We start from the raw sequence: 12,628 nt of genomic DNA on the forward strand, positions 1-12,628 counted from the left end.
TTCACTGTCAGATTATCAGCTTCATAACGAGAATCCATTGTAATTGACAGTCATCCTTTCATCACTGATGTTCGACTGCATGTGTCCAATGCCTCGCATCTTATACAGAGTCCTCTCGACAAGGGGAAGTCATCCTGGAGCATGTAATATGAAGCGCACGTACAATAATCATGACCGGGATTTTAGCCACACACAGCAACAACGGTTCATCCTCATCATCATGAGCAAACCTTGTGTGGCCAATACGTCGCCTTGCAAAGATCTCATCGTAGCTGTAAGATCTCAAATGTGACTCTTGTTCTTTTTGTGTGTGGTTTATTATCACTGTATGGGATAAATAGTGGAAATAATGGTTGGTCAAGAGCTATTTTATGCATTGCATCAACTTTTGAACTAACTTATAATCAGAAATATCTTTTATCCAAGAGTGGAAAGTTTTCTTCCAGTGTTTTTACAACAAAAACAGTTGTCCCCTTAGACATAATGAATACTCAAAATATTCCAGCTATACGATGGAGGCTTTTATACAAACAAGTTTTCTAGACACACTAGTTTTTTTTACGTCATGCACAATGTCCGTGAATAAACTAACCTGATAACCCGATCCATTTAGTCACCATGTACGTTGCGTTGAATGTTGGGTTTACTCATTAGTTAATCTATTCCAAACTCGATTATCTACTGGCTGCTTGGAGCAGCAAACGATGTTTTATTTATGTTTTATCATGAAATATGACAGAGCTACGCGACAAATCGCAAAGAACAATGTATAATGAAGTGTGGTTTATTTAAACAATCAAACATTGTTATGTCATGACGTCATTTCTGGAGATTCGAACATGTGCTCGCAACTTGATGACGTCTTTTATTGGACGTAGTTATTGTTTTTAGAGGGGAGTATGGTGAGTTCCCCAAGGATGTACCAACGCAGATAAATGCGATTGCTGAACGCCTGAGAGATATGATAATCAGTTTTGGAAGAAAAGGTACAGGTACCTGACACGAAGAATGTGAGAATATGCGGGAAATCCCCACTTGTGCATACATTTGACTGTCTCACACTGCCGAGGTCGGATTCTATTGAGCAAGTCTTTATTGTTTGAATATGTTTAAATATGTTTAACGCTTGTACATTTTATCATCATCCTTAAAGAGGCTGAACATAATGTTGATATCTCATATCTGAATGAAACGACTTGTGGTCGTTGTTTGTCGTAAACCCTCATGGTATATTATCCCTGCAGTGTTTTATTGTAATATAAACAAGGACCACCAGATGTTTATTTATCAAATACAACTCATACTCTAACCTAGGTTTTTTTAACCTAACGGCAAAATAGCATAGTAGTTTTAAGTAAAATATTGTGAATAAGCATATAGCATATTTGATTTATGTAGCTCTTTGGAAACTTTGAATACGTTGCAAGAAGTAACATAAGATACAAGGTGTTCGCGAAAACATAAGTGTATCCTGCCCCACCAGTGGTATTCGTCACAAACACGGGCAAAGCAAGTCAACTTAACTTCCCCTGATTGTGACATGTGCACTATGCGTGCCACACCCGTTGAAGTCTTTACAGAGGTCTTGAATGTGACCTTGATTATACAACTTTTAAGCCAGGGTCGTATGACGAAATATGCGTAAAAGGGAAAGTTGACTATTGGAAAGGTTACGTCATCCATCCCTCTGGTCACACAGTCGTGTTGAGATATTTTGTCACTCTGAATCTTTATGCATCTATCTACATATGAAACAGATTTCACTGTTCTCCTTTACTTGTAGTTCCGGTGGGTAAATCAGTGGAAGAGAATTGGCTATTGTATGGTTATAGAACGATGCCATATCATAGATATACTAGTACCTGAAGCTCAACTTCTTGGCCAATTGGTTTTGCATATAGAAACTGATAAGGTTTCGACTAACATTACTATTATATGTAAGCATCACTACATTAATAGTTTGAGAAAAAAACACACACACCAAATAGTGTCACATATAAAGCAAGTATGTCAACTAAGGGAGAAATCTGCCAAACATCAGTGCTATCAAATTGTGGCTTGAAAGTCATGCCCATTCGTCTTTTGTACTGGATTTCAAAGCTCCATTAAAATCCAAACAATTGTTTTTTCATATAGAAACTGATCCGCCAGAAGAGGAGCACAAATGGTCGCCGCAGTGATGCCTACTCCTTCCTAAAAGTCAAAATGTGCTGATTTAGCTATAATCTTTTATAGTTAAAACTAATGTAGCATTTTCAGGTAAAAATCACATAATATGCATGTGATGATAAAGCTTCACATTCTGCTGCCTGTAAATCTGGACATGGCAAACCAAGGCCTGAAGGCATTAGAATGATCCACGCTACAGGGTATAAATGCCATACAATCTTTAGAATTACAGGATCACCATTTCAGTCTGCCAACAAGAACGTGAATGTGAATACATTTATATCTGTGTAATTCTTGATACATCACGACCTTCTCTAATACCTTCGCATTATCTTAAGAATAAATGAAGTGATATATATCCAATCTGTCCAAAGTCTGGCTGCCCTACAAGATTTGCTTTTAAAGTTAATCTAACTGACAAGGTTTCGAGTAACATATCTATTATATGTAAGCATCACTACATTAATAGTTTGAGAGAAAAAACACCCACCAAATAGTGTCACATATAAGGCAAGTATGTGAACTAAGGGAGAACTCTGCCACACATCAGTGCTGTCAAATTTTGACTTGGAAAGTCATGCCCATTCGTCTTTTGTACTGGATTCCAAAACTCCATTAAAATCCAAACAAAAAGATATAATATTAATGGTCTAGCAAATATACCACCACATCGCTGTCTCAAAGATTGCTCAAAATCCTTAATACAACCAAGGAAGGCATTTCTTATAAGACTTTATCCACAAGCGTGTATGACAAGAGGGATACCTTTAACTTTCCCTTCATGTCGAGCAATATTCCAGCAGCTCCATCTGTTTTTGTCTACATATTGAAGTACAATTGAGCATGATCTTTCTATTTCAAAGAGGCTCATATGCCTCTTGCTCAAATTTGTTTGACCAGGCTTCTGCATTCAAGGCTTTAGTCAAGATTTCAAATCGTTTTTGGTAGGCACGTGCATATGCATGTGTAACAGGAACGGCAGGATACGTTAACCTTTTCTCGAAAATGTGGTTTGATCACTATTTGATAGTGATTAAGAAAGATAGACTCTGGATTTAGCTCCATGTATACTGCTTTTAAATGTATTTAACATGCGTCAATACTTCACCTGTGGGATTCCAATGGATAGAATAGCTCCCCAGGGCCTAGTACTTTCTGACACTTTCTGGTTTTGTCACTGATATATTCTTTGTAAAATTGGCATGTCTCTACTGTTACAAATGAATACGTTAACATTATGTCCTGCTTTCTGATCATACACCTTTCAGTGGAAACATGGAACATGATCATGGAATTATGATCTATTGTAATAAACACAATCGAGTACTTCAAACGGGTATCCATAATGTTTGGAAAGAACCAGATTCCTGTCGAAATAACCAACTTTACAGCTAATCAGTGATTTGTGGGGTGCTTCGACGACTGCAAACTTCAAGCTCACTCTAAACGCTGGTAAGCCGTAACTATCTCGCGTTCTCACTCACAAATATGATAAACAAGTTATAACTAATAATACTTTTCTTTAATACAACATCTGTTTTTTTATTACTGGTATTTCTCATCTATGACATGATTTTTTGTATAGTTTTAAATACGTTTACCAGGCATATAACCTGGCATAGACCACAGGAGTTATGTCCCTTTTGTCGTCAAACACTTGTAAGGATTGATTGAAGTGAAATGTGTTTTTTTATAGTCGGAATCGTACAATCAGAGATTGGCAGAACTTTCTCATGAATATGGAAAGGGTTTTGACGCTATTGTTTAATGTCCTATTTGTTCACAATCTGTTTTATCTCAGGAAATACCTTTCACCTGTCAACATCCTTTGTGTTTTACCTTCATGCATTATGTTCATTGACATTTACATACACTATATGTTATATTTGTAGGATAAAACACGTTCGATGGGTATTTATTACATTTTAAACTCGAATCCGATGGATAAAGCCAAGTGGAAGTTTTTAACTAACTTATTTATAAACCGAAATATAATCTAAAAATAACATTTATTAGCAATGTAATGTTTCAAACATATTTTCCACGGACCTTAGGAAACGGGCGTAAAATATCTCGTCTGGCTAATATGTACTTGAAAAGGAGATTCTTAAAACCATCGAGATTTCTCAGAGCCTCAAGTTTTGTGGTTCAAGAGTGAAGCTACATATTCTTTGGTTTCACGTTCCATTTTCTGAAAAAAAGGAAAACATTTGACTGTACATCATTTCGCACATTTCAAACGTAAAATAAATCTCCGGCAAGGGGCATTGGCATGTTACAATGTTGCCAGAACTTTTAAACATAGAATCCCAGGGATATTATAAAATCTGCGTAATATAAGATTTAACTGATTGAGGAACAACAGAGTGACGTCACTGGAGATTTGTACGATCATTAATTTGATATCATAATATTACTGTTATATGCTCTCCCACTAAAATTGTTATATGCTCTCCCACAAATCTCCAATGACGTCACTCTGTTGTATATATATATATAAGTGTCACTCTGTTGTATATATATATATAAGTGTATAAGTGTATAATTTATGCAACCGTTTTCACGAAAGTTACATCTATGTTTTAATTAGGACAGGTATCATGCTTTGCTAAAGAATATTTATGTTGGACTCAATCTTCAAATGAATAAATTGCCTTATGGACATTTCACATATTAAAGTTCACTTCAAGTGGTACGCCCAACTGCAGATTCATCCTCACGTAAGTACGTATGTTGCTTAGCCAGTCCTCAGGACCTCAGACATTTATGGTGTCTCCCCAACCAACAATAAACATGTTGTTACGTTGTGTAGTCTATTCGTGTCGTTTTTCCCTTTGATGTGACTCCTTCAATTTTGTTTTATTATTTTGTGTTCAGAATTTACTGCATCGTGTCTATACACTTGATATCAGCAGGGCAAACTGTAAACAATGCAAATAAACGTCATGCTAATGCAGGGAAATTTATCATTGTGTGCCACATCTCAACAGTTGTGACGCATCGCCAGGCAAAACACCAGGATGAATATATGGGTTGACCCTAGACTTCTGAGATACGGTGGATATGTTGAAACTTATGCTGGTAGAGAAACAACGTGTTTAAAGCTCTTGACAGAAAAAAACCAAGCATATGTTGATCAATTGAACAAGACATGTCTGTACATGGTTGTGTGATACCTGGAGTTGAAGAACTGTAAGTTATTTGTGTTGTTGTGTTTTTTGGTTCACTGCAATAGTGGAGGGTAACAGAATGACACATTTGGAGTGAAAACATTTCACTGACAGATTTGTAACATTTCATTTTGGGTCATTGATTCGAACTCCGTTCTTCCCAGGATTAACGGAAATGGGTCCTTGCATGCATCTCACCATGTTTTAATTACACTGATTTCGAGTTCATAAAATAAACGCTTTGTGTCTATCTTTCACTGAGAGTGGAACTTACCAGTTGAAGTTAATCATATTTTCACAAGTTATTTCATTACTCTTAATAAATGTGTATTATTTATCAGCAAAATGCATTTATGTGACAATCAGACTTTTTCGCACATATTGGTCTTGAAGCCCACCAGTGTCGTCGACCTTGTAAGAGACTATCAAACACTTACTTTATATATTTCAGGTTTCACCAAATCAAAAACATTACATTACCAAATCACATGGGCCATGTCACACGAGGTTGTCCGTTTCCTGGCGACAAGCAGGAAGTGCTTGAGATTTGGTTGCATGCTAAAAAAATGAGATATAATAGAAAAACATATGTGGATGAAAAAGGCTGTTATTATTGCACAGAGTCTGTTAGATTTAACTTCCTACATCAACAGAATTAACATCATAGGTCAGCTTGTCCTTCATGTAAAATATCCTCAATTTTAACATACTAATTGCTGTATAATCTAAATTATTTTTCAGAAGAATCAAATCTACCTAAACGTTATCTTCTTGTATGTTTCCAACTCACCCGTGAAGATCCGGGAAAGAATAAGTCTTCAGCAACCCATCCTTGCTGTCAAATGTGACAATGCTTGTTGTAGGAGGCGCGTCACGGGATCGGGTGGTCAGGTTCGGTGACTTGGTTGGCGCACGTCATCGTATCCCAGTTGCGTGGATCGATGCACGTGATATCTATCACTGGATTGTCTGGTCCAGACTCGATAATTTACAGACCGCCGTCATATAGCTGGAATACAGCTGAGTGCGGCGTCAAACAACAAACAAACAAATCACTGTGCATCTCTAACAGTCGTGAATCGTCCTATTCTAATTCTAATCTATAAAAAGACATGAAGCAGCGTACAAAAGACTTATTGCCAAAGATTTGGAAACTTGTTTCCCCTGAAATTTTTTTCTAATTTACGACATGTTGCATATATATTGCTTACACTGAATTGGATTAATGTAGCAATTATGACGTCACTGAATTGCAACGTCTTTGCATAAAGTCATAGCACTGCAAAATGCCATCAATGGAATGTTGTTACCCTTCAGTAGTCGTGGGAAATGGGTAAACGCGAATCTATTAGTCAAAAATAGGTCACAAACAGCACACTAACATGAATTAATTAGATGTTTCACATACAGTAACGCCATCTCCATGTGTGGTTAAAATATATTGGAAAGGTATTAATTTCACATTCATGCAAAACCGTTAACACAATGAATGGTTTAAGTGTTAAAATGGCGCCGTTGCTTACAAGTACAATTTCGTCTAGCAGGATACAATGCACACTACACACGTTCCTTTTTCATTTGGACGGTTAGATTAACTAAAAATGATGACAGAATTACATATCTTAGGCAACTCTATATACTTGTATGACACACCATCGGACATCCAAATTGAGAAAAATATATCATAATATAAATCTATAATTTGTATAGTGTGATCATATAGATATATTTCGACTGATCAGAATAATTTTAAGTAAAGTTGTTAATTTGACTAGAACTACCTCAATTATAGCTACATTCACAGTTGTGTTGGTCGGTTGAGCAGATCAAAAGACAACAGTCAGATATACCCTCAAAGAGTCAAACGTGACAAGCTATCAGTACTCAATCAATACTATAAATTACGTCAACATTGGTATACCACAACTACGAACGCACATTAATAAAACCTGCAGCAAATCTAGAGATTATAGTTGTCTAATTGTCAAGTGTTGTTACATTTGTATCAGGTTACATATGCGAATTTGATCCCGCAGTATTATCTTGGCGGAGGACAACTCTCTTTGTTCTAACCCTATAAATCCTAAAACCAGTGCATTGTTGGACACCCAGACTTTTTAGATTACCGTGAAGGGATTATTTAAAGAGCACCTGCTCAATAGCTGCTGTGATAAATGGGGGATTTTGTGAATAGGGTGCACGTTGTACTTGTGGCTCGACTGTGTTTTGGACAGAGATTTGTTATGGAAACGAAAACAGCCACTTGTACCAGATGTCATCTAAATGTTTGAGGCAGGACCAAAGAGGTTCAGGTCGAAGATAATGATTGGTAAAAATTTAGACTGAGATCAGATTTTAATTCTATTAATTCTATTAGATAACTTTAAAATAAGTGTCCACACAGTCATGTGTGCATGAAATACATTGATGTATCGACAGCATATACAAATTGGACATGCATACGTTTGTCGATCCCTAGTACACTGAACAAGCACTTGGTTAACAGCTTATGATCATATTTATTAAAAAAACACACAATTAAGTAAATAAATGTGACAAATCCCTTTCCTTAGTCAACTGATTGATACTAATATACAAGAGTTAAACATAGCTCGGCCATTGTAATGACACGTTTTGTAAATACTGATCATTTTTGAAAGTTATATTGAGGACGTGAATGTTTTAACCTTGATCAAACACCTTTTGAGCAGGAGTCATATGATAATGGATTGTACCTCAACAGTTGTAAAATGTAAACACCAAAGGTTGGGTCTGATGGAATATTGTTAGACATAATGTGAAAGTTGACAAAATTAGAGACAATTTATTGAGAACAACTTCTTTATTTACTGTAAAGGCGACGTTTCAGTTTTAGATCCTTATATCGATATCAAATAAAACTAACTGTATAAGGATCAATACCGTAACGGAACCTTCACAGAACATACAGAAGTTGTTATCCATAAATCGTCTCTACTTTGTCATCCATCCACTTCTAAGTAATGCCTGTTAAACAATTGAAAGTAGACTACTGAAAAGTTGAAGTCGTCCTTCTTGTCATCAGTGCTGGGCCATACAACTATGGCATTTTCAATAACTGCCACACAGAGAGTGTCTACCGTCTGCAGAGAGATAGTTTTATTGCCCTTTCATACGACCGACTGAGGATCAGTTGCTCATTCGTTATACAGTAAGGAAGGTGCACACGTTTGTCTCCGGTTGTTCAGCTATGTTGTAGAACGAAACGCACAATAACGAGTAAATTCTATATTTAAACTCCCTCTCTTGTTTAATCTTTCAACTTGTTTTGTGCTGTATTTCCAGCGCTTTCGTAAGATCGTCTAGTCGCAAAATGTAATGTGTACCTTTGCCATCAACCTTGTTGACATTCGTCTTGGGAACATGGCTATTCATCATAGCTGGACCGCACAGGCATGACTTGTTCAACAACCAGGCCACTGGTAGTTTGTACCTCCTGCGGAGAACGTGTTCTTGTTGTCCGAACAACATCTTACTGGGGATCAAGGTGTAGTGGGTATGTACTCTCATAGATGTCAAATAAAATCATGATTGATTTCGGCAATGGCTGCTAAGATTAGACTGTCATTGACTACTGAAGAGTCCCTACCCCGGTCCAAGTAAACAAAACATGAAGATCAAAATACTCACCAAAGATAAATCTGTTCAGTAGATGCCATCCTTTTTCAGGACAAAAATTGTTGACTTGCGCACTTTTTGTTAAATGCAGGAATCGTGGCATGGTAGTAGGTATTTCTTTACCAGATGCTGCTGCATATGATGACGATCATCTATTTCAAGATTGTTGCCTATAGCTATGAGTGAGTGAGTGAGTGAGTATGGTTTTACGCCGCTTTTAGCAATATTCCAGCAATATCACGGCGGGGGACACCAGAAATGGGCTTCACACATTGTACCCATGTCGGGAATCGAACCCGGGTCTTCGGCGTGACAAGTTAACGCTTTAACCACTAGGCTACCCGACGGCCCTGCTATGAGATTGAAAACATATTCCGGCTATATGACATCTATATTAAAACAATAACGCCACGGCACTGTATCTGACCTAGAGTTTTACTCAGGAGCTTAAAAGGTCAACAAAACTGGCCACTTACCAATTGTTGTTTTCAGTTTTGGTTTGTTTGTTTGATGTTTAACGCCGCACTCAGCAATATTCCAGCTATATGACGGCGGTCTGCAAATAATCGAGTCTGGACCAGACAATCCAGTGATTAATATCATGTGCATCGATCCACGCAACTGGGATCAATGACATGCATCAACCAAGTCAGCGAGCCTGACCACCCGATCCCGTTAGTCGCCTTTTACGACAAGCAGAGTCACCGTTTACAGCAAGCATGGGTTGCTGAAGACCTATTCTACCCCGGAATCTTCACGGGTCTTGTTTTAAGTATTAGTCCCTGATTTTTTCAATGCAAAGAGATTCGTTTGGGAGGCATTTAAGAGTTTAAGAGCACTCACAAGGAGCAAAGCTCAACAAAGCTCGAAATATATATATCCGGTTCCACTACAAGTGATAACAGCTAATGATACACTACATGGACCCTGTTCCTGTGCACACTAATACATACGTAATTATATCACAGGTGTAAATGTACTCATTCATGTAAATAGTAAAATGGCAACGCGTTCATTTGCACTGACATATAATGTTTGTTGTTTTATTCATTTCATATTAAACAGTCAGCATTGAACAGTTGTAGTTCTTCGTAGAAGGCAACACATATCTCCACATATCTTTTTAACATCAATCACTCAGTCGCGAACGGAAAACGAAAAGAGAGGAGTAAGGTTTGGTTGTACAACGTCGTGGTTGATAATGTAATGCGCAGCAATGGATTAAACATTTCCAAATTAAGGAAGATACATTTGATTACCTTTGTTGAGAGTTCCAAGAGTTTCTTAGCATGACATCATGTGTATCAACAAGTGGATGATGAGCACCAAGTCGGAGCAGCAATATACTGGTTAGCTTCTTCAACAGGGTACAGAACAGTCTCAGTCCCTTTCCCCAATCAAAACAATACAACTGCTCACATCTGTAATTCTGTTATCCGTTAATATGACTAACATACACACGAGGCAAATATTAATACATCTACACTACCTCTTGACGAGGTGTAGATTTGCAAACCTGGCATATTTTCACATGTTTGTTTGTTTGTTGATTAACGCCGCACTCAGCAATATTCCAGCTATATGACGGTGTGTAATTGCGTTTATACGCCCTATTTATATACTTGTGAAATTTTAGACACCTAGGTAAATACATTTATGAATAGTTTTAATTTTTTCTCTCTCCAATCAATCCGTCTGATAGCCAAAACAAATGTGTTCGACTTCAAAGGCTATATTTTGGCTTTACATATACTATATACTTACACATACTTTGATGTATTAGAGAGCAGAAGACCTACATGTGGTCAACATAATTTGATAAAACTTGTCATCCTGAGGAATTGACATCATAACATAACATTAAACTCTTTTCAATCACACGCCAAAGTTAATGCAAGTTTATTTAGAGTGTCACGGCAAGTTGTCATGCATTATTTGACATAAGCCAACTATATATTCCTATCAACAATCCTCAGGCTTGGTGAGTTGGTTGATGCATGTCATCGGATCCCAATTGCGTAGATCGATGATCATGATGTCAATCACTGGTCCGATTTGGAATATTGCTGAAACTGAAATTTTAAAGTTTTAGATTTTATTCATTTGATTGAAACATTTTCTAAGCTATACTGGTTTTCCATTTTGGGATACTTTGAGAATCACGACCCGTTTCATCTTGGAAATCATTCATTGATTTAAAAATAAAATTGAGTGAATTGTTGCAACTGTTACATCATCATACTGAGTGACGTACTGCCAAATGCAGTATCAGTGTGAACTTAAGGTCTAAAGTGACATTTTCTGCGTTAGTCCAAACCAAGCTACCATCCCATCATAACATTGAAACACAGACTGTTGGTGCCTTATTGAACGTTCAGGGCCAAGTTGTCTAAGGCGCCGGAATTCACTGTGCCTTAGTTGCGGGTTACAGCTCAGTCTTCAATGCTTTTAGTACTAGACATAATAATTCCTTGATTTTAATTTGCATTTACAGATATCATGTGCTTCCCTTTATAAAACTACACTTCTTTTGTCGATAGACGACCACGTTTTCTAAATACAACAATATTTGTCTTTTCTAAATTGACAGTTACACCCTGCAAATCTGTATACTTCAACAATGAGCAGTTGCTTTCTGTAATCCTTGTATTGCGACAGATGCCAAAATGACATCATCAGCCAACATAAGTAGCAATATTTCGAACATGTCAACAACTGCACTCCATATTTCCATTTCTTCAAATTTCTTTTGATAATTCGTTTATGAAATATGAAATTAGAAATAGATTTCGTATGCAGCCTTGCCATGATCCGATATGACACTAAGATTAATCTAGACAACAATTTTTCCTGATGAATATAAACTAGTATGTGCCCTTAACATTTTTCCATTTAAAACAGCGGAATACAATCAATGCCAAAGTTTGGTACGATGCACAAAATCAACGAAAGCAATATACAATTTCTTCTTTTTTTTGAAAGACATTTCTGAATGATTGCGTACAAAGTAAAAATATGATCTATAGTGGAATAGCCCTGTCTAAAACAAGCTTGCTTCTTGCCGATGTCGAAAGTTGGTTATTTAGAATACTGGTATATATTTCTTCAACTGCAGAAAGCTGAGAAATCACCCTATTATTATCGGGAATATTTCGCGATCCTCTCTTATGAATTATGACTATTGTCCACGAATCGGGAAAATACACTTATTAAACAGTTTTAGAAGAATCTAATTTGTGAAATACAGAATGAAGCAAATTTAAATGGGAATCAATAAAACAAAATTAAGTTCACGGCCCTGCGATGCAGACAACATGGCGCCGACTACCGTCCCTCGGTCATCGTCGCCCGTTGACACGAGGAATGGATCACGTGATGTATTTACCCCATGTGTTCGATAATGATGCACGATTTCATTTTGTGATATGTTCAGATACCCCAAATATTCAACAAGTACAAACCGTAAAGCACTACACACACGCTCTTGCATCTGTTGCCATTGAAGACGATACGCCTCATGCTCAGCTTGCATGCAGTGATGACAAGATGGTGGTTTTCTCAACTGACAGTGTTGGTTCTTTTGCCCACAACCATTAAGGTATAAAATACACAATGGAGAATATGCAGAACTG

General features: G+C 37.1%; 1 protein-coding gene across 1 annotated transcript in view; it reads left to right on the plus strand.

The window, feature by feature from the left end:
• Window positions 1-12,628, plus strand: part of LOC139466981 (notch homolog 2 N-terminal-like protein C) — a 46,495-nt gene that overhangs the window by 8,203 nt on the left and 25,664 nt on the right. The window contains 1 exon segment of the mRNA XM_071248692.1: window positions 5,160-5,168. Coding sequence (XP_071104793.1) covers window positions 5,160-5,168 — 9 coding nt within the window.

This window comes from Haliotis cracherodii, unplaced genomic scaffold, assembly GCF_022045235.1.
Source record: "Haliotis cracherodii isolate W230 unplaced genomic scaffold, xgHalCrac1.p SCAF_19, whole genome shotgun sequence".
Taxonomy (NCBI): domain Eukaryota; kingdom Metazoa; phylum Mollusca; class Gastropoda; order Lepetellida; family Haliotidae; genus Haliotis; species Haliotis cracherodii.